General features: G+C 44.1%; 1 protein-coding gene across 6 annotated transcripts in view; it reads left to right on the top strand.

Moving 5' to 3' along the window:
• The window catches only part of Syne2 (spectrin repeat containing nuclear envelope protein 2), a 392,771-nt gene that overhangs the window by 81,169 nt on the left and 290,416 nt on the right, over nt 1–21,186 (top strand). For all 6 annotated transcript variants that reach the window (XM_045155524.1, XM_045155526.1, XM_045155527.1 and 3 more), the window contains exons 3-7: nt 11,697–11,758; nt 14,296–14,391; nt 14,489–14,566; nt 14,656–14,748; nt 20,860–21,041. In XM_045155524.1, coding sequence (XP_045011459.1) covers nt 11,697–11,758; nt 14,296–14,391; nt 14,489–14,566; nt 14,656–14,748; nt 20,860–21,041 — 511 coding nt within the window. The remainder of the gene's footprint in view (nt 1–11,696; nt 11,759–14,295; nt 14,392–14,488; nt 14,567–14,655; nt 14,749–20,859; nt 21,042–21,186) is intronic.

Consider the following 21,186-nt stretch of genomic DNA (forward strand, 5'->3'; position numbering starts at 1 on the left):
TCACTCTGGTCCAGGCTGACCTGGAATTAACTCTGTAGTCTCAGGGTGGCCTCGAACTCATGGCGACCCTCCTACCTCTGCCTCCCAAGTGCTGGGATTAAAGGCGTGCGCCACCACGCCCGGCTAAACTGTGTTTTTTAAAGAATCACATCCTTTACTCTGGTAAATTAAAGTGTTTACAAGTTCTATGAGTTGTCATAGCAAGTTACTGAGCTGAGGAAGGCTCTTGTGACCCCCTGGCTTGTAGCCAGGAAGTGTGGGTGGGTAAGGGGAGCCCTGCTGCTGAGCTTGGTTGAAGTGGACAGTCTTGTAGTACCAAGCCCTTAACTTTTGGGATCTGTACTAAATCCAGATAGTTTGTGTCATAATAGAATTGGGGGACAGCCCGTTGGTGTCCACAGGGTTGGGACATTGCTTAATATGAGGGGAAAACCCAGATATTTGGTATCATGAGGGAGGTCTGGAGAGAAGTACAGAGAGTCTTGCTATGCTGGCCTCAAACTTTCAGTAATCTTGCCTCAGTCTCCAGAGAGTGCTGGGATTATAGGCACTGTGCCACCGTGTCCAAGAGTCATGACATTTTGCTTAAGGTATTTTATTAGTAGAAGAAATTGTCCAGGGTTATTAAAAACAAGATTAGAAAAAGCCATAGACTTGGTATAACTTGACAATAAATTCTTTCTCTTGTATACTGAGAGAAGTCAGTTTGATCCTTGATACTTTTGATAATTACCATGCCTTTGATTCAGCAAATGTTTGTCAAGGTTTAGTTAATGTTTACGTGGAGTAAGACAGAAACCACAAGTCTCAGGTACGTAATCACAGCACCTGAGCTGGAAGTGGTCAATTAACATAGCTAGTCACATGGTGTTTTGCCATATCCTTTAACATAAATAACATTGCAATATATATTATTTTACAGCTTGTTTTGTTTTCACTGAAGAAAATATACACACTTGCACGTACATATCTTTTTGTTCTCTTTTAAAAAAATATTTATTTACTAGAGAGAGAGGGAGAGAAGGAGGAAGAGGCAGATAGAAATTGGGCATTCCAGAGCCTCCACTCACTGCAAATGAACTCCAGACACATGTGCCACCTTGTGCATCTGGCTTACATGGGTACTGGTGACTTGAGTCTGGGTCCTTAGGTTTCGCAGACAAGTGCTTAAGGCACTAAGCCATTCACCAGCCCCATTTTTTTTTTTTTTATTGGCTAGATATATTTCTCTTTCTTTTATATTTCTGTATTTGGAAGAGTTAGGATTTGATTTTCCTCTCCTTTTTTTTTTCCTTTTGTTTTTTTCAAGGTAAGGTCTCACTCAAGTCCAGACTGACCTGGAATTCACTCTGTAGTCTCAGGCTGGCCTCGAACTCACAGTCATTCTCCTACCTCTGCCTCCTTCTGTTAGGATTAAAGGCGTGTACCACCATGCCCGACAAATTTCCCTCTTTTTTACAAATTTTTATTTCTTTTTTTAAAATATTTTATCTTTATTTATTTAAGAGAGAGAGATATACAGAAATAGGCAGGTACAGAGAGAGAGAGAGAGAAGGAGAGAGAGAGAGAATGGGCACGCCGGGGCCTCCAGCCACTGCAACCAAACTCCAGACACATGTGTCCCTTGTGCATCTGGCTTATGTGGGTCCTGGGGAGTCAAACCTGAGTTCTTTGGCTTTGAAAGCAAGCGCCTTAACCGCTAAGCCATCTCTCCAGCCCTAAAATTTTTATTTCTTTGAAAGCGAGAAAGTATGGGTATGTTGGGGCTTCTTGCTACTGCAAACAAATTCCAGATGCATGTGCCACTTTATGCATCTGGCTTACATGGGTCCTGGGGAATTGAACCCCTGCTGTCAAGCTTTGCAAGCAAGTGCCTGCAGCCACCAATCCACCGCTCCATCCCCTGATTTCTCTTTTGAAATGTTCTTTAGCAACTGCCTTTTTATTTTATTGTTGAGGTATGCTACACCTCAGTCTCTGCTTTTTGAATAATCACCCTAAAAAGTGAAGCTGCAGTACTATCCATTCATTTAATGTGCATTTGTGTATTCATTGAGTCCATAGGCACTGACTGATACTTACGTGGGTACTGGGGATTCAAATTTGGGCTGGCAGGCTTTGCAAGCAAGCACCTTTAACTACCGAGCCATCTCACCAGCTAGAATTTTGAAGTTTTGATTAAGAATTTGTAATTTGTAATAAGAAAAGATGTCCATTCTAGTTAATTTTGGTATAAAATTAACTAGAATGAAATTCACTGACCACATTCTCCTCACATACTGCCCCCCACCAAATAAAAGCCAAATGTGGTGGTAGGTTTGTAATCCCAGCACTCTACAGGCCAAGGCAGGAAGAATTACTTGAGTTCAGAGATGGAGACTAACCTGGACAACATAATGAGAGCCTGGTTCAGCAAAAGGGCAGGGATGCCCCCAAATCAGACAAGCCAGCAAAGACTCAGTGAAGTATTGTCAGGGGCTAAAGCCAGGAGAGATGATTTCTCTCTTATTTTAGGAAAGGGGACTTTTTTTAAAAAATAATATTTTTTAAGTTTTATTTATTTGCGAGAGTTAGAGAGAGAGGGCGAGCGAGCACGCCAGGGTCTCCAGCCATTGCAAATGAACTCCAGACTCATGCGCCACCTTGTGCTTCTGCCTTACATGGATCCCGGGGAATCGAACCAGGGTCCTTTGGCTTTGCAGGCAAGTGCCTTAACTGCTAAGCCATCCCTTCATTCCAGCAAAGAGTACTTTTGAACAGGGCACATCCTATTTTAACTGAGACCATCAAATGTCCACCTGTCCCAGGCATCCTGCCAAGTGAGTGCTGAGGTCTCTGGAGGGAGAAGGAAGTGGGGCGAATAGGCCGCGCCAGGGCAGCAGTGCAGAAGTTGGGGAACGTAAGTCAGGAATTGTCTGGCTGGAGAAGCTGTGGGGGATGAGTCAAGAGAAAGAAGACTGGAGACACACATCCCTAGTGGTGGAGAAGTCAGGCTGGGGATTTAGTTTATTCAGCCAGGGGTTGGGGAACAGTGAGTAGATGTGAATGAGGAGAATGGAGATGAAGTGATGAACCTGGGGTGGGTACAGTCAGCCTGGTGTCCCCAAGCCAGTCCCAGGTGGGGCGCCATATTTCAGTCTGCGCTTGCCTTTGCTGAGGTGTAAAGGTGTGCGGTGGTCCTCAGCCTTGGGGACCTGCTCTGGAGACTTAGTAAGGGGAGGGCTCCTGAAGTCAGCCTCAGAGGGACTTCTGGGAAACTTTGGGACCTTTCTGAGATTTGGTAGCCATGGTGATTCTATAATGAGCTACTTTTTAATGAACTTCAAATCCACATGCTTCAGTTTAACCCAATTTGCTATCAGTCCGGTTCCCTTCGAAGTTAAGGATGTGCGTGGCCAGCTCACGAAAGCCAGATCGAGTGAGAACGACTGAGGGATCAACTGGGTTTTCACAGTAATGACACCAAGAGAGAAATCGTTGCCTTCCTCCCATTCAGTCATGGTTTTCACGAATGATAATCTAGGATACCAAAATTAACTAGAATGAAATTCACTGACCACATTCTCCTCACATACAGTCAACATATATAGCACGCATATATTTATTTGCCCCCAAAACTAGGTTAAGTTCTTATTCTTCTATTTTTTAGCCTCTTTTTACAGAAATCCAGCATTATAATACACCATTCAATTATTCTCTTTATTTCTTGCTTCTTTTCCCTCACTCCTACCATCTGCTGATTAAAAGGTCCTATTGTCTACAAGCCATTCTAAGAAGAGTTTTATTAAGTTGCCTGGAGCACGTGGCTCTCAGTTATTTTATCCCCAGTGGGTCAGCCTGCAAAAGAACAAAAGGTTACTTATGCTGCCGTAGGGTGAGCTGTTTGGCTCTGGTCCCCGATGAATTAATTCCGCTCTTCAGAGACAGAACTGGGGGAAAATGTGCGAAAGCGTGTTAAGAAAGAAACGGCACCGCCCAGGAGACGATTTAATTGAGCTTGTACAGGGGTGTTTAATTGTCCAGGGATGTCTTTGTTTGTCAGGGAGTATGAGGGTCCTTTGTTACATGTCAAGGGTTCCAATTTCCAGGATGAAGAGAGATGCTTTCTTAAGTTTGGACTGGGTGTTTTACAAAGCCCCAGAGAGTCCTTCCCGACCCCTTCCCTGAAGGCTTCTTTGGCATGGAGCACCCCTGTGGGGGTTGCTGCTGCTTTTTTTCTTATTTCTGTTGGAGTTTCATCAAATCAGGGCAGGGGCAACTTCAGGTTTCCTTTCAAAGACTCTCGATGGTCTTCAGTTGAAGTTGGTGCATTGGTCAGGAGTTATTCCTCAGTGCAAATTCAGATTAGAGGGACTCCAGTTTCCAGCACCTAGTACGAGCCCTGTTTTTTGCTGCCTGTTTTCTCAGCCGGGGAAAACTCAGAAACCTCAATGTGCCCCCCATGCTGCGGTTAGTAATGTACTCACCTTCCTCTCCATCACTCAAGTCAGTGCACACTGTCCTCTGACTGTGGTAAATATGCCTGCTTACTTTCTTGCTTATGCTCTGTCACCAGAAAGAAAGTCTCCCCTGGTCCATTCAGGATAAAGAAGAGTTATTTTTATTTTTTTTTCATGTGTGTGTGTGTGAGAGACACACACACACACACACTCACATGGGGAGAGAGAGAGAGAAAGAGAGAGAGAAGGAGAAAATTGGCACACCAGTGTCTCCAGCCACTGCAGTCGAACTCCAGATGCGTGCGTTCCCTTGTGCGCATTTGTGACCTTACATGCTTGTGTCACTGTGCGTCTGGCTTACGTGGGACCGGGAGAATTGAACATGAGTCGTTAGGCTTTGCAGGCAAGTGCCTTAACTGCTGAGCCAGCTCTCCAGCCTGGAAGAGGGTTTTGTTATGATGATGTGCTTTATTTCAGCTTCTCCTTTGCACATAGCTCTTTCCCTGCATGGTTAATGCACAATATATGCATACAAGTTGATCTTGGAATCATAAAAACTTGTTCTCTAGTTTTTTTTTTTTTTCCTGTTGAGAAACAGATTACTTTCAATACATTTTTTTTGCAAGTGTTAGTGCAAGTTGTTTTATATCTATTGGTATGAGAGGAAAAACAATCAAAGCATATCTCAGAAATTCCAGGAGACTTAGTAACATTTTGACTTATAGGATGAAATTGTTTTATAATATGAAATTAATATAAAATGGCAAGCAAGAACTTGGGGTTAGAAAGATGGCTTAGAGATTCAAGGTGCATTCTTGCAAAGCCTACAAACCCTGCTTTGATTCCTCACGATTTACAAAATGCCAGATGCACAAAGTGGTACATCTGTCTAGAGTTTGTTTACAGTGGCAGCAGGCCGTGGCATGTTTACAAACAAAAATATGTAAACAAGCAAAAAAAAAACCCAATTCTTAAAAACCAACCATATCCAGTTGACTTGATGGAACCCATTTCGTTTTAGCTAATAATTATTGACCACTCTGTAAAGTTATTGAACTATACCTAACTTATACTGGTAGTCTATAAAAATGGAAATGAAAAAAAAAAAAAAAAAGGAAATAAAAGGAGAAAAGGGAGAAAAGAAAAAGAAGAGTAGAGGGCTGGAGAGATGGCTCAGTGGTTACGGTGCTTGTCTGTGAAGCCTAAGGACCCAGGTTCAAGTCTCCAGCACCCACATATGCCAGATACCACAATGTAGCACATGCATCTCGAATTCATTTGCAGTGGCTAGAGGCCCTAGTGTGCCCATTCTCTCTTTTTCTCTCTCTCTGTGTGTCTCTTGAATAGATAAATAATTAAAAATGAAAAAATAGCCAAAAAGGGGAAAAAAGAGAAATGGATTTAAAAAGGGTAAACATTGGACTGGGGAGGGGACTCAGTGGATAAATCACTTGCTGTGCAAGCCTGAGCACCTGGGATGCAGGATCTCCAGAACTTGTGTAAAGCAGGATGCTATGGTGCAAGCATCCGTAATGTCAGAGTGTCTGCATCAAGAAGGGAGGTCGAGACAGGAGTCTCTCCGAGAAGCTTGAAGGCCAGTTACCCTGGTGACCACAGTGGTGAACAATGAGAGACAAGGTGGAAGGTGGGGCCAATGTCCAGAGCTATCCTCCAGTGTCCACATGTGGGCCGTAGCTCTTGCATGCCCACACTCACTCGCAAGAACGTGCACAGCACACTAAGAGCATCACAGTGAGGCTAGGTGCATCCTTAATCAACGACAGTACTTACTGTCCAGTTATAACACTGTGTAGTTCCATTCCCTGGCTTCCCTTTGCTCTGTTTCACAACCGGAACACTCATCAAATTAAACACTTCTAGGCCCCCAATTTTTTAAAATTTTTTGTTCATTTTTATTTATTTATTTGAGAGTGACAGAGAGAGAGAAAGGGGCAGATAGAGAAAGAGAGAGAGAGATGAGCGTGCCAGGGCTTCCAGCCACTGCAAACGAACTCCAGATGTGTGCGCCCTCTTGTGCATCTGGCTAATGTGGGTCCTGGGGAATCGAGCCTTGAACTGGGGTCCTTAGGCTTCACAGGCAAGCGCTTAACCACTAAGCCATCTCTCCAGCTTAGGCCCCAAATTTGATGGTCTGCACCTACTCATACTGTAGGCCAAATACCAATCATTTTAACCCAGTGTGATTATTAATTAAAGATCAGTAGAGGACAGTGTGTCCAGTGAAAGAAGCCCAGAGTGTGAGAAGTTAGAACACAGATGACTAAAAGAAAGGAACATGAATTCATAAAGGCAGATTTGACCTCAGTACAGCAAACAAAATAGAACAATAGCTGTCATTGATAACATTGTTACTTCTTTTGGGCCAAGGTCTTATAGGTACAGGAGACACATTACAAAGAAAATGTCTGCCTTTGTGAGTCTTGGCATTTTATTGGGAGGAGGGTGAGTGGTTCCATAATACATTAAAAACTTGTATGGAAAGCTAGAGGGTGACAGTGCTATAGAAAAAGAAATAGAGCTGGCTGAGAGGGAGCAGGAACTGGGGGGTGTTCCAGTTTTAAATAGGACCGACAAGGTAGACCTGGTAGATGAGGCATCATCTAAACCAGGGTGTGGAGCAGCTGAGAGTCACTCCTGTGGAAGTCTTCAGGAAGAGCATTTCTGGACGACAGTGTAGTTACTGCAGAAGCCCTGAGCAGGGAATGGCCTTAGTGGAGGGGACAGGGCCTAACGTGCTGGAGTGGAGTGAGCAAGGGTGCACAAGTGGGGATGGGGGTGGGGCAGTGAAGTGAGGAGCTCCCACAGAGGTTTTATTTTGCTGGGAGGGGGGCTCGAGGTAGGGTCTTGACTCTAGCCCAGGCTGACCTGGAATTCACTATGGAGTCTCAGGGTGGCCTTGAACTCATGGTGATCCTCCCACCTCTGCCTCCCGAGTGCTGGGATTAAAGGTGTGCGCCACCATACCCGGTGGCTTTTTATATTACTTTAATTTATTTATTTGATAGAGAGAGAGAGAGAGAGAGAGAGAGACACTGAGAGAGAGAGAGACTCCAGCCACTGCAAACTAATTCCAGATGCTTTCGTGGGTCCTGGGGAATCGAACCAGGATCCTTTGGCTTTGCAGGCAAATGCCTTAACCACTAAGCAATCTCTCCAGCCTGGCTTTTTTATTTGTGATGGGAAAGGTAAAGCATACATTTCTCCTGATGGGACTCGATCAAGAGTGAGAGAAAAAAGATACATGGAAGAGAAAGGTACAAAATGTCCTTGATACCTAAAGGGATGGGATCTAGTGGATGAGAGGAAAGGTGACTTTGGATCTGAGCAAGGCTAGTTCATCTGTGCCAACTAAGTGGAGGAGAGCTCTTTGGAGGTGGGTAGAGGGTGGCCTGCTCACTGAGTGTCTTGGAAGGAAAGGTTTCATGGGCTGGGGATGCTGATCAGATGGTTGATTGTTTGGCTAGCATACATATAGCCCTGGGTTCAATGCCGAGTGCTCTATAAACCTGGGCCTGGGGGTGCACATCTGTAATCACGGTACTTGGGAGGTAGAGGCAAGGGCATGAAAAGTTGAAAGAGACCATCCTTAGCTACAGAGATACATGAAGTTGCCAAAAACCAACCAATGACAACAAAAAGTAAGAAAGGAAGGAAGGGAAAGAGACGTGAACTTGCCCTCTGTTGGTATCTATCAAGTATGACTGAGGCAGATGAAGGTCCTCTGGGAGTCCTGGTGAGACAGCTCCTGATTGATGAAGATTGTCCTAGCCTCACTCAGCAGCATCCCTGCAGGGTGAAAGGCACAGGGAATTGTCACAGGGTGCCAGGTGAATACAAGCCCACAGTGAGGCTCATAGGAGTGTTGAGCATCCGGTGTGGGGTGGGGGTAAGGTGGATTAGGATAAAGAAAGGCTATTAGAGGGCTGGAGAGATGGCTTAGCAGTTAAGCGCTTGCCTATGAAGCCTAAGACACTGGTTCGAGGCTTGATTCCCCAGAATCCAAGTCAGCCAGATGAACAAGGGGGCACACACATCTGGAATTCGTTTGCGGTGGCTGGAAGCCCTGGAGCACCCATTCTCTCTCTCTTTCTCTGCCTGTCACTCTCAAATAAATAAATAAAAATAAACAAAAAATAATTTTAAAAAAGAAAGGCTATTGAGAAGGTGAGGGACAATAAAAAGGTGGCAGAGTTGCTGGAGAGATGGCTTAGCAGTTAAGGCGCTTGCCTGCGAAGCCTAAGGGTCCAGGTTCGACTCCCCACAACCCACGTAAGCCAGATGCACAAGGTGACGCATATGCACATGGTCACGCATGAGCACAAGGTGGCACATGCGTCTGGAGTTCGATTGCTGTGGCTAGAGGCCCTGCATGTCAATTCTCTCTTTCTCATAAAAAAAAAAATTAAAAAAATAATCTGGCCATCAGTGGCTTGGCATTGTCAGTGGGTTTAAAGGCTTGTTGGAGTTGGGCACTAGAAGATGTGAACTCAGAGCTTAGGGAATGATGTCAGGAGAGGAGATGCCTCTAATGGACTCTACAGGAGTTGAACTCACTAGCAACAGTGTGCTGTGGTGTGACCATGACATTGAGTGAGGAGGCAGGGCAGAGGAGGAAGCCAAGAAGCTGAGTGCTCAGGAGGCTGTATGGGTTCTCAGTGTGTGTATTGACATTGCCACGGAGTAGACAGGAAATGTATCAGAAGGGACTAAAGTCCTGGAGAAGTGGTGGGAAATGACAGAGAGGTAGGTGACTTTAAAAGTGAGGGTAGATTCCAAGCTGGCCACGTCAGGGGCAGAGAGAGCATGGAGGACAATCTTTAGTGGGGAGCAAAGAGCCTGTGGGGCGCCATCTGCTGAGAGAGTGAGAAGGCAGCCGGGAAGCCGTGTTTCTGTTGGCGCAGGAAGACGAGGCCTCAGTGCCAGAGAAGGATCAGACGTGAAGGGGATCTTGCTGGGGGCTCACCACCCGTTTCCTAGTCATTGAACGGGTTTCAGGAGTTAAGGAGAGGTGGGAAATGAGGAAAAATTGGGGGCGCACAAGGCCTTAGAGGAATTAGAGTGAGAAAAATGAGAGTGACCTAAGGGTCTGGTATACATGTTTCTCTCTGTGTGTGTACATGTGTGCATTTTTTATTTATTTTTAAATATTTTTATTTATTTATGTATGAGAGAGAAAGAGGCAGAGAGAGAGAGAGGGAGGGAGCGAGATTGGGTGCACCAGGGCCTACGGCCACTGCAAACGAACTCCAGACTCATGCGCCACCTTGTGTATCTGGCTTATATGGGTCCTAGGGAATTGAACCAAGGTCCTCTGGCTTTGAAGGCAGGTACCTTAACCACTAAGCCATCTTTATAGCCCTATTTTTATTTATTTTTAAAATATAATTTATTTACTTATTTATCTGAGAGAGAGAGAGAGCGAGCAAGTGAGAATGGGTGCATTAGGGCTTCTAGCTACTGCAAATGAACTCCAGACACATGCGCCACCTTGTGTATCTGGCTAACGTGGGTCCTGGAGAATCGAACCTGGATCCTTTGGCTTTGCAGGCAAACACTGTAACTGCTAAGCCATCTCTCCAGCCCCTTCATTTTTTTTAGTGGGGGTGGAGAGAGAGAATTGGCATGCCAGGGCCTCAGCCTCTGCAATCGAATGCCAGATATTTGCGCCACCTAGTGGGCATGTGCAACCTTGCACTTGCCTCACCTTTGTACATCTGGCTTATGTGAGATCTAGAGAGTTGAACATGGATCCTTAGGCTTTGCAGGCAAGCGCCTTAACTGCTAAGCCACCTCTCCAGCCCACATGTATGCATTTGTATGTTCATGCATATGCATGTGTGCATCTGTACGTTGACTGGTACCAACAGGGATAAAGGACAGAGGGAGGAGAGATGCGATGGGCTGATAGTTCTCGGTGGCCGCAAGGTTGTGAACATCATTGGCATAGGCAGGAGTGCCATGTCTTTTCTTACCCCCTGTCCATCAGGTGAGGAAGGAGGTCTGAGGAAATGAGGCTCAGGGTCCTCGTGAAGGATCACAGAGTTGAGGAGGAGGATGTCAGCCAATGCTGATGGGGTGGAAGCTTGGTGGTCACGTGGGGCTATGCTTGCCCAGGGCAGAACTCCTGTCTGGTTAGTGAGAGTGTGTCTTATTTGCTGTGTGCTGGTCTGTGCATGCTAGGTGAGTCATTCCACTGAGCATCTAGAAGTGAGTGCTTGTCAACTCCCTATTATATGAAGACAGTGCTTGGGGCTGGAGAGGGGGCTCCGTGCTTGCCTGATGTCGCTGGTCAAGGTCGCACAGCCATTCAGTCACAGAAACGGGATTCAAACTCAGTTCTCTACAGTTAATCCAGTGGCAGTGCACTTTGTGTAATAAATTTTCTTGATAACTTGTCAAGGCTAAAGTGTTAGGGCTTTGTGAACCTTCTAGAACATCTTCAGATGTCCCAGATTATCTTCAGACCTTGGGTTAAGAGCTCTTCTCGTATTTCATACTTCATAGTGCCTTGAACAGTATTGTTAAGGCCGTAAAAGGACTTAATTAAAAATTATTTATTTATATGAGAGAGAGCGCACGCAATGAGTACACCAGGGCTTCTTGCCGCTCCAAAAAAACCAAAACCAAAAAACAAACAAACAAAAAACACCATCAGCAAAAAAACCTCCAGATGCATGTGCCACTTGGTGCATCTGGTTTTACATGGGTACTGGGGAATTCAACCCAGGCCAGCAAGCTTTTCAAGCAAGCACCTTTAACCCCTGAGCCATCTCCCCAGCCCGTCTTATTTCTTTTGTTAGTAAAAAGTGTTCAGAACCATCCTCTCCTGTCAGCTAACCTATGGCTTTCCAAAGCTCTAATATCATCAGCTATTTCTTAAAACCATCTGGATGAACATCTGAAATTTAGTCCAGGTCCGAGAAAGTCTGTGGGTCTGTGGCACATTTGCAGAGTGACAGACTTGAACCTTTGATAGCTTCAAAAGAAGTCTGGGGCTGGAGAGATGGCTTAGTGGTTAAGGTGCTTGCCTGTGAAGCCTAAGGATCCAGGTTCGAGTCCCCAGTACCCATGTAAGCCAGATGCATGTGTCTGAAGTTCATTTGCAGTTGCTTAGAGGTCCTGGTACACCCATTCTCTCCATCTGTCTCTCTCTGGCAAATAAATAAAAAATAATTAAAAAAAAAAAGAGTTTTGTCACTTCTCATTTGCAGCTGCTGTTGTTCTTTTCTTTTGTAGCGGAGCAGGAAGACACTCAGAAGAAAACCTTCACTTGCTGGGTGAACTCACAGTTGGCAAAGGTGAGGAAGAGACCAAAGTGAGCTCTAGACATTTGTGACCTCCCCGTTTTGCCACTTTGGGCTCTAAGGAGGCCATTGGAAAGAAGGTTTCACCTGGGCATGGTGGTCCAGCCCTGTGATCCCAGTAGAGGTGGAAGAAGGCCCAGGAGTTCAAAGTTGTCTTTGTCCACATAGCAAGTTCAAGGCTGGCCTGGGATACGTGAGACCCTGTTAAAAACAAACAGAAGTCTCCAAAAACCAACAGAAAACAAGATGTCGTTGAAGACACCTTGCCCTATAAAGGAATATGTTGAAAAGCACCTTGATCTCCTGGCATATTTGTTCTTTCCCAGCATATAGAAAAGGGGACTTTTAGTAAGCATTTGGAACAGTACAATAAAAATATTTAAGGTGATAACATTTCTTTCGTCAAATGACATAATAATAATGTGATTTGTCTGTATTAAGTGGTACATGCTAGATATGATCCCCAACTCTTTAATGTAATGATGAGAGTACTCATAACAAGCTGTCGTTAAACCACAGCTTAGCAGGGCATTGTACTACAGAGTACTGGTTCTTTCAGTTTCATTTCACTTGTTTTTATTTTTTGAGATGCAGTCTCACTATGTCACCCAGGCTAGCTTTAAAAAATATATTATTTTTTAAAAAAATATTTATTTATTATTTTCCTTTACTTCTCTTTTTTCAAATTTTTTTTTATTAACAACTTCCATGATTATAAAAAATATCCCATGGTAATACCCTCCTTCCCCCCACTTTCCCCTTTGAAACTCCATTCTCCCCATCTCAATCAGTTTCTCTTTTATTTTGATGTCATGATCTTTTCCTCCTATTATGATGGTCTTGTGTAGGTAGTGTCAGGCACTATGAGGTCATGGATATCCAGGCCATAAAAATTTACTTATTTTTAAACACGCACACACACACACACACACACACACACACACACACACACACACACGGTGGGGGGGAGAAAACACACACACATGGGGGTGGGGAGGAAGAATGGACATGCCAGGGCCTCTAGCTGCTGTAAACAAACTCCAGATGCATGTACCATTGTGTATCTGGCTTTATGTGGATTCTGAGGAATTAAACTTGGGTTATTAGGCTTTGCGGGCAAGTGTCTTAACCACTGAGCCATCTCTCTCCTACCCCAGGCTAGTTTTGAATTCCTAGATTGAAATCAAGGCTTCCAGCCCCTTAGCGTCTGGGACTATAGGAGGGCTACTGTATCCAGCCCACTTTTTTTTTCCCCACGTGGTGCTGAGCATGGAGCCTGGGTCCAAGGCATCCACCACAAATCATTGAGCTTTCCTCCAGCCCCTTATGATTTTTTTCCTTCCTTTTACAACTTCCATTCTTTTCACTTACTTTTTGACATAGTATCTAGCTTTGAAACCCTAGCTAGTCTAAAACTTGCTATGTGGGCCAGTCTGGCCTTGAACTTGCAACCATCCCTTGCCTCTGCCTCTCGAGTGCTGGGGTTGTGGTCATGTACCACAATGCCAGCCTGCTTCATGACTTCAGTGACTTCACCACAGTCCTGTGTGAGAGACAGTATGATTTCTATTAGACGTCGACAAAACTAGGGCATAGAGAAGTTGTGTGACGAGCCCATGGCCACACAGTTTGTTCGAGATAGTGTTGGGATACAAACCTAAGCAGGCTGACCCACAGGCCTGGGTCTTAGTTGCTGAGCCACCTTCATCTCAGTGATGCCAAGGGCTTCGAATGACCTGCGTGCACAGTGAATTAGTGCTGTGCACAATGTTCTCTATCTGTCCATCCTCACACAGTGCCTGTCATTCTAACACAGGGCAAACACATACCTGGTTACCTCAGAAATGCTGAATTCTGAGTGCCTTCAACATCACTTTCTGGGCCTAGGTTTTAAGCTCCCAAAAAGTTTCGCATAGAAAGAATGTTGTGTTGCTGGAATTTGCCAAGCAGATAAACTAAGCTCACGACCTTTCTTACCCTACTTTGAAACAGAACTTTGCATGTTCTATATCAAAAGAAAATTGTGGACTTATTTTTTTAAAAAAATTATTTATTTGAGAGAGAGAGAGAGAGAAAGAGAGCTAGAAGGAGAATGGGCATGTCAGGGCCTCCAGTCACTGCAAATGAACTCCAGATACATGTACCACCTTGTGCATCTGGCTTATGTGGGTCCTGGGGAATTGAACTGAGGCCCTTTGGCTTTGCAGGCAAGTGCCTTAATCGCTAAGCCATCTCTCCAGCCCCTTCTTTTTAAAAATATTTTATTTATTTATTTGCAAGCCAAGAGATATATAGAGAGAATGGGTGCACTGGGGCCTCTTGCCACTGCAGACAAACTCCAGACACATGTGCCACTTTGTGCATCTGGCTTTATGTGGGCACTGGAGAGTTGAACCCAGGTCGTTAGGTTTTGCAGGCAAACACCTTAACCACTGAGCAATCTCTCCAATCCTGAAAACTGTAGAATTCTTAAAGGTGTGATTTCTTTGGAGTGAAGTTTACATGATCATTTTTCTTGTGTCCCTTTGCAGCACACGCCCCCGTCAGTGATATCTGACTTATTCACAGACGTCAAAAAGGGCCACGTCCTCCTAGACCTGTTAGAAGTACTCTCGGGACAGCAGTTGGTAAGATTTCTAACTGGAACCAAGACACTTGGTTGATTTTTTTTTTTTTCAATGTACTTCCTGTTTCTGAGTAATGTTATTTGCTTGAATTCCATAGCCTCGGGATAAAGGCTCTAACACATTCCAGTGTAGAATTAACATAGAACATGCCCTGACATTCCTAAAACAACGATCAGTGAGTATAAATTACACCCCTAAAATTCTAAAAAATAGCCAAGTCAATGGAAAGTTTTCTCCTGTTAACCCATGTTTCTTCATTTCCAGATCAAGTTAATAAATATCCACGTTACTGATATTGTAGAGGGAAACCCTTCCATTATTCTTGGCCTGATTTGGACAATTATCCTGCACTTTCATGTAAGTAGTGTGGTGATAAGAAAATGACTTCTTCCCTCGTTCCCACTGTAGGAAGGTGATGCAGTAAGCGTGACACGCTGTCACGTCCACCCTGAGCTGCTTCTGTAAAATAGGGTGCTTTGGAAATCTTCAACATGTAGTAAGTGAGTACGGAGGCCAGTTTTGAAATCTACATCAGTGGTACCTCACATGTTGGTATCTGGTCACTCATCAGGAGTGACTTTATTTTTTTTAAATTATGAACTTTATTGTATGAGAAAAGTGTGTGTTGGTCTCATTGCCCTCATGCTATCCCTCTCCCCTGCTCCCATTCCATTGAGGGGCCCTTCTCAATGGACTTGTTCATATTCACCATGGGGTTATAAATGCATCTGTCAGTTGGAGGGGGGATAGTACCTCAGGAACTCCTTCCCCCACTGTGACTCTTACAGTCTTCCCACCCCCTCTTCCTCAATGTTCCCTAAACCTTGGCTTGTGTGTTACAAGTCTGCTTTAGTGTTGACTTCTCTGTATCCTCTGGATTTCTGCTTTGATGAGTTCTGAGTGTCCTCAGTGTTTGTTGCCATCTCCCTGGAGCAGGTTGTCAGGATAGTACTGAGAGCAGCATTCATGTTTAAAATGGCCACTTCCTCTGTGTTGTCTCCTGGGCTCTGGCAGATGTGCTAGATAGATGTGGCTCATGTCACTCTATCTTTTCTTGATATATTGATGGAACTGGTTTTCCCTGTCATCAGTTAAAAAAAAAAAAAAAAAAAAAAGCATGAAGAGCTGCACCTGTCCAGGATGCCTCCAGGCCTTCAGTGCTAGACTGGGACTGCTGAGGCCTCCAGCCTCGTGGTCTGAGCAGCTGCCAGGTTCCTTGACTCTCAGGCCTGCAACCTGCTATTGTTGGACTGCCTTAAGCTAATCAAATAAATTCCCTTTTAATCCAAAAAAAAAAAAAAAGCATGATTTGGGGGCTCCCACCTTTAATCCCAGCACTTAGGTGGCAGAAGTAGGAGAGCCTGAGACTACAGAGTTCCAGATCAGTCTGGGCTACAGTGAGGTTCTACCTTTGATCCATTTGGACTTGATTCTTATACATGGAGAGAGATAAGGATCTATCCTGTTTTGATTTTAATTAAACTCCAAATTTCATTTTTTTAGATTTTCCATTTTATTTATTTGAGAGAGAGAAAGAGAGAGAGAGAGAAAATGGATGCACCAGGGCCTCTAGCCACTGCAAAAGAACTTCAGACTCATGTGCCACCGTGTGCATCTGACTGATGTAAAATGAAGGTGCAGGTGGGCTGGAAAGATGGTTCAGTAGTCAAGGTGCTTGCCTGAAGGCCTGACAGCTCAAGTTCCAGTCTCCAGTGCCAACACAGAGCTGGATGTACAAAGTGGCGAACGCATCGGGAGTTTGTTTGCAGTGGCTAGAGGCCCTGATGCACTCATTCTCTCTGTCTCACTCTCTCTCTGCTTGCAAACAAATAAATTTAAAAAAAAAGTTAAAAACAAAGAAAAGAAAGGGAAGGAGGAAGGGAGGGAAGAGTAAGGTAGGCTGTTTGTCATCTTTTTATTTTATTTTATTTTTGAGGCAAGCCCATCAACTGATCCTTTTTTTTAAATGCAAGACAGTGAGAGCGAGAGAGAGAATGGGCACCTCAGGATCTCCAGCCATTGAAGTTGAACCCCATGTGTGCGTGCGCCCCCTTGGGCACACATGCAACCCTGTGGTTGCTTGTGTGTCACTGTGCACCTGGCTTATGTGGGACCTGGAGAGTTGAACATAAGTCCTTAGGCTTAGCAGACAAGCACCTTAACTAAGCTAAGCCATCTCTCCAGCCTTTTTGTTTTTTCGAGATAAGGTCTCACTCTAGCTCAGGCTGACCTGGGATTCACTATGTAGTCTCAGGGTGGCCTCGGATTCACGGCGATCCTCCTACCCCTGCCTCCAACCATGCCCGGCTCCTTTTTTGTTGTTGACTGGGAAGTTGAATGTCAGATACATGCTATCCTGAATCACCACAGAGCACCAGGCTGAACTGACCCCAGAATGTGTTTGCTATGATTGTTGGCAGAGAAGAGAGAAGGAAGCACCTAGAAAAACAAATGTTGAGATTGTACCCTTGAGGCTTTTCACACTCCCCAGTTTTAAGGGTTCTCATTCAATCAATGCTAAGTGACCCCAGCAATATCTGGCTCTGTCAGGACGTGGAAGTTCGTGCCATGTTTGAACACTTACTGTGTGCCTCCTGTCACTCCAGGACACGTAATGCAGTGACAGTCACGGTTCTGATTTTATGAAACAATGTTTTTTCAGGCCCAGAATGCTTACTTAACATAGGTTTTTCTGCATTATCTAAAAAAAGTACGTTTTTATAATTATTTTAAAAACAACTATAGCCAGGCATGGTAGCGCACACCTTCAATCCCAGCACTCGGGAGACAGAGGTAGGGAGATTGCCATGAGTTCGAGGCCACCCTGAGACTACATAGTGAATTCCAGGTCAGCCTGGGCTAGAGTGAGATCCTACCTCAAAAACCCAAAATCAGGGCTGGAGAGATGGCTTAGCAGTTAAGCTCTTGCCTGTGAAGCCTAAGGACCCTGGTTCGAGGCTTGATTCCCCAGGACCCACGTTAGCCAGATGCACAAGGGGGCGCATGCATCTGGAGTTCGTTTGCAGTGGCTGGAGGCCCTGATGCGCCCATTCTTGCTCTCTCTATATCTATCTGCCTCGTTCTCTGTCTGCCGCTCTCAAAAAAATAAATAAAAATAAACAAAAAAAATGAAAAAAAAAAAAACCAAAATCAACAACAACAACAAAACAACTATAAAATTTATGTGGGAAAGTGCTTATTTTAGAAAAGAACTATAATATAGCATTACTGATTGATAAAAACTATATATAATATTCTGGAGGCATGCCTTTGTAGCTAAAACAAAATAACATACATGGGTGATGAAATCTAAATTTAGGATTGTTTTCCTCTGGGAAAGGAGAGAAGGAACTGGAGAGAGAAGGGAACAGAGCCAAATATGGTAAAATGTTAAAATTTGGTAATTTGTTTATAGGCATGTATTAACCCTCCCCATACTTTTCTGGGCATTCTAAATATAATTGAACATTTCAATATAAGCAATAAAAATACATTTATGGTCCGCTACTCACAGATAACTACTGAAAATAATTTAGTATTCAATCTTTTGGTTTTTCGAGGGAGGGTCTCACCCTAGCCCAGGTTGACCTGGAATTCACTATGTAGTCTCAGGTTGTCCTTGAACTCATAGCGATCCTCCTACCTCTGCCTCCTGAGTGCTGGGATTAAAGGTGTGCGCCACCACGCCCAGCTCAGTATTCAGTCTTCTGTAGCAGGACTTAATGTGTGTTCATATGTGGGTATTGTGTCAGTGGAGTCAACCAACCAAGGAGTGGAAATACTTCTGAAAAAGTTGCCATTTGTACTAAACATGTATAGGCCCCCTTTTTTTTTTGTCACTTTCCTTTAAATAATGTAGTATGTGGACTATTTACATAGTACTTATATTAAGTATTTTAAGTAACCTAGAGGTGACTTTATGCAGAGGATATGCATAGGCTATATGCAAACAGTATGCCATGATATTAAGGTACTTTAGTATCCACTGTTGATAGTTTCTGAAGGTGGTCTTGGGACCAGTTCCCATGGGTACCCAGGGACAACTATATATCTTAGCCAAAAATGGGGTCATGTTACCCACTCCCACTGTTTTCAAGCTGTTCTGAGTATCCTAAATTCATTTATATGTTAACAGAAGCATGGTATTTGTGGCAAAGATAAAGTATTACATTAATAGACAGTCAATATGCTAACAGTTATTTCTGATTATAAGTAATTTAAATAATATCCTTAAAATGAAACCTTTGTGTTCAATCTTTATCATTTTCATGGGCCAAATCATAAGAAATGGAATTGTGCCATATGATTTGCAAACCTATGGATTTTTCATATGTTAATTTTTTTGTTTGTTTGGTTTTTCCTGGTAGGGTCTTGCACTAGCTCAGGTTGACCTGGAATTCACTATGTAGTTTCAGGATGACCTTAATCTCACAGCGATCCTCCTACCTCTGTCTCCTGAGCGTGGGATTAAAGGTGTGCGCCACCATGCCCAGCTTAGCCTAGCATATTTGCCTCTCTATGCGCTGCATGCACTGGTGTCTATTTCACCTGTCACGAGGTTCATGGTGTAGCACGTATGAAGCTGCCTTTCATTTTCTCTGAATGACTGCACCATTGTACGAGTATACCAAACTTACTTTTCCTTCCGTTGTTGATGCACATTTTGCTTGCTGCCAGGCTTTAGCTGTTATGATTCAAATTGCTGGGGACGTTTTTATATGATGTAGACCTTCCATTCCATGGGCGTACGTCTGGAAATGGAATTGCTGGTCTCAAGATGTTTCATCTTCAGTGTGAGTAGCGTCTTAGTCTATCTTGTGCTACTCTTGTAACAAAATGCCACCGATTGGGTCATTTAAAATAAACAGAATGGGGGCTGGAGAGATGGCTTAGCGGTTAAGCACTTGCCTGTGAAGCCTAAGGACCCCGCTTCGAGGCTCGGTTCCCCAGGTCCCACGTTAGCCAGATGCACAAGGGGGTGCATGCGTCTGGAGTTCGTTTGCAGTGGCTAGAGGCCCTGGCATGCCCACTCTCCTCTCTCTCTTTCTCTCTCTCTCTGCCTCTTTCTCTGTCACTGTCAAATAAATAAATAAAAATAAACAAAAAAATTTAAAATAAACAGAATGGCATTGGCTCATGGTTGTGAAGGTTGAGAAGTCTTAGATCAAGGGGCTTGGGGCTAGGGTTGGGGATGTAGTTCAGCGGTGGAGCATTTGAGTGAGGCATGAGTTCATTCCCTAGCATCACAAAAAGGAATGAATGAATGAATGATGCATGATGAATGAATGAGAATAGATAAAATCGAGAAGACAACTGCTGCTGGTCTTTTGCTGTGTCACATGGCAAAAGGATGACGTGAGGGAGAAGGAAAAGGAGAGTGGAGGAAAAGGGTCTAGACTCATCTTTTTATAACAGATCTTGCTCGAGAGCGGCATTAATCCAGTCATGATGGTTGTGTTTTCTAACAGTATACAACTATCTGGCTTCATAATTTCACCATTACTGGGAGACAATTTTTCACTATGTTGCATAGAAAATTCTTTCCTTTTGCTCTACACATTTAGATTTTTTGTATGTTTTTTTGAAGCAAGATCTCACTCTAGGCCAGGCTGACTTAGAACTTACTCTTATAGGTCAGGATGGCCTCAAATTTCTGGTGATCCTATCTAGCCTCCCAAGTGCTGGGTTTATAGGTGTGAGCCACCATGCCCAGCTTGGTTTTTTTTTTTTTTTTTAAATTGGTCATGGAATTATTTTATTTTATTTTTTGAGGCAAGCCCAATAAACTGGCCTATTTTATGAGAAAAAGAGAAAGGGAGAGGGAGAGAGAGAGAGAAAATTGGCACACCAGGGCCTCCAGCCACTATAATCAAACTCCAGACCTAGTGGGCATGTGTGATCTTGTGTGCTTGCCTCACCTTTGTGTGTCTGCCTTACGTGAGATCTGGAGAGTCAAACATGGGTCCTGAGGCTTCACAGGAAAGTGCCATAACCACTAAGTTATCTCTCCAGCTCTGGAATTATTATTATTATTTTTTTATGAACTTCATGGTGATTTTATTTTCACTCATGGAGTTTGTGTCACCTGTGCTTTCTATTCTTTTTCTTTTTTTTTTTTTTTCTGTATGCGCCTTTATTCTTAATGGTTTTTAGTCAGGCGTGCATTCCAGTTGACCCTGTCTCTAAACGCACTGTTCTTGGAGGTCAGCTTGGTTCAGCTCTGTTTCATCTGGCAGGTGGTAACCTCCATAAAAGTGCTCTGGAGGCAGAGGACACAGGCACGTTCATTCTCGTGTGATGCCACTTTAGTCCAAGCTGAAAGCCAAACTATAAACCCTAATGACAAGGAATTGTCCCAGAGTCCATTTCACCCAGCATCAGAAGGCTCTGTTATGGGATTGCTTTCAGGTCTTTCTTTTTGGCTGAGTTACCTCATTCTACATACGCTAACTATTGTTCTTTCCTTAGATTGAGGAGCTTGCCCGGACTCTTTCTTGCAATTACAATCAACCTTCCCTGGAGGGTGTGGGTGTGACTGAATCGACTCCTACCTCAAGTCTCCCAGCTAAGAAGTGCTCCAAAGCCCAAGCAAGATGGCAGTTGTCTGCAAAGAAGGCTCTTCTTCTGTGGGCTCAGGAGCAGTGTGCCACGTAAGTAGTTTGTTGGGATCCAAAAGTACCAACACAGGGCTGGAGAAGTGGCTCAGTGGTTAAGGTGCTTCCTCATAAAGCCTGACTGGGGTTTAACTCCCCAGTATCCATGTAAAGCCAGATGCACAAAATGGTGCATACATCT

Source organism: Jaculus jaculus, chromosome 7 (assembly GCF_020740685.1).
Source record: "Jaculus jaculus isolate mJacJac1 chromosome 7, mJacJac1.mat.Y.cur, whole genome shotgun sequence".
NCBI classification, from domain to species: domain Eukaryota; kingdom Metazoa; phylum Chordata; class Mammalia; order Rodentia; family Dipodidae; genus Jaculus; species Jaculus jaculus.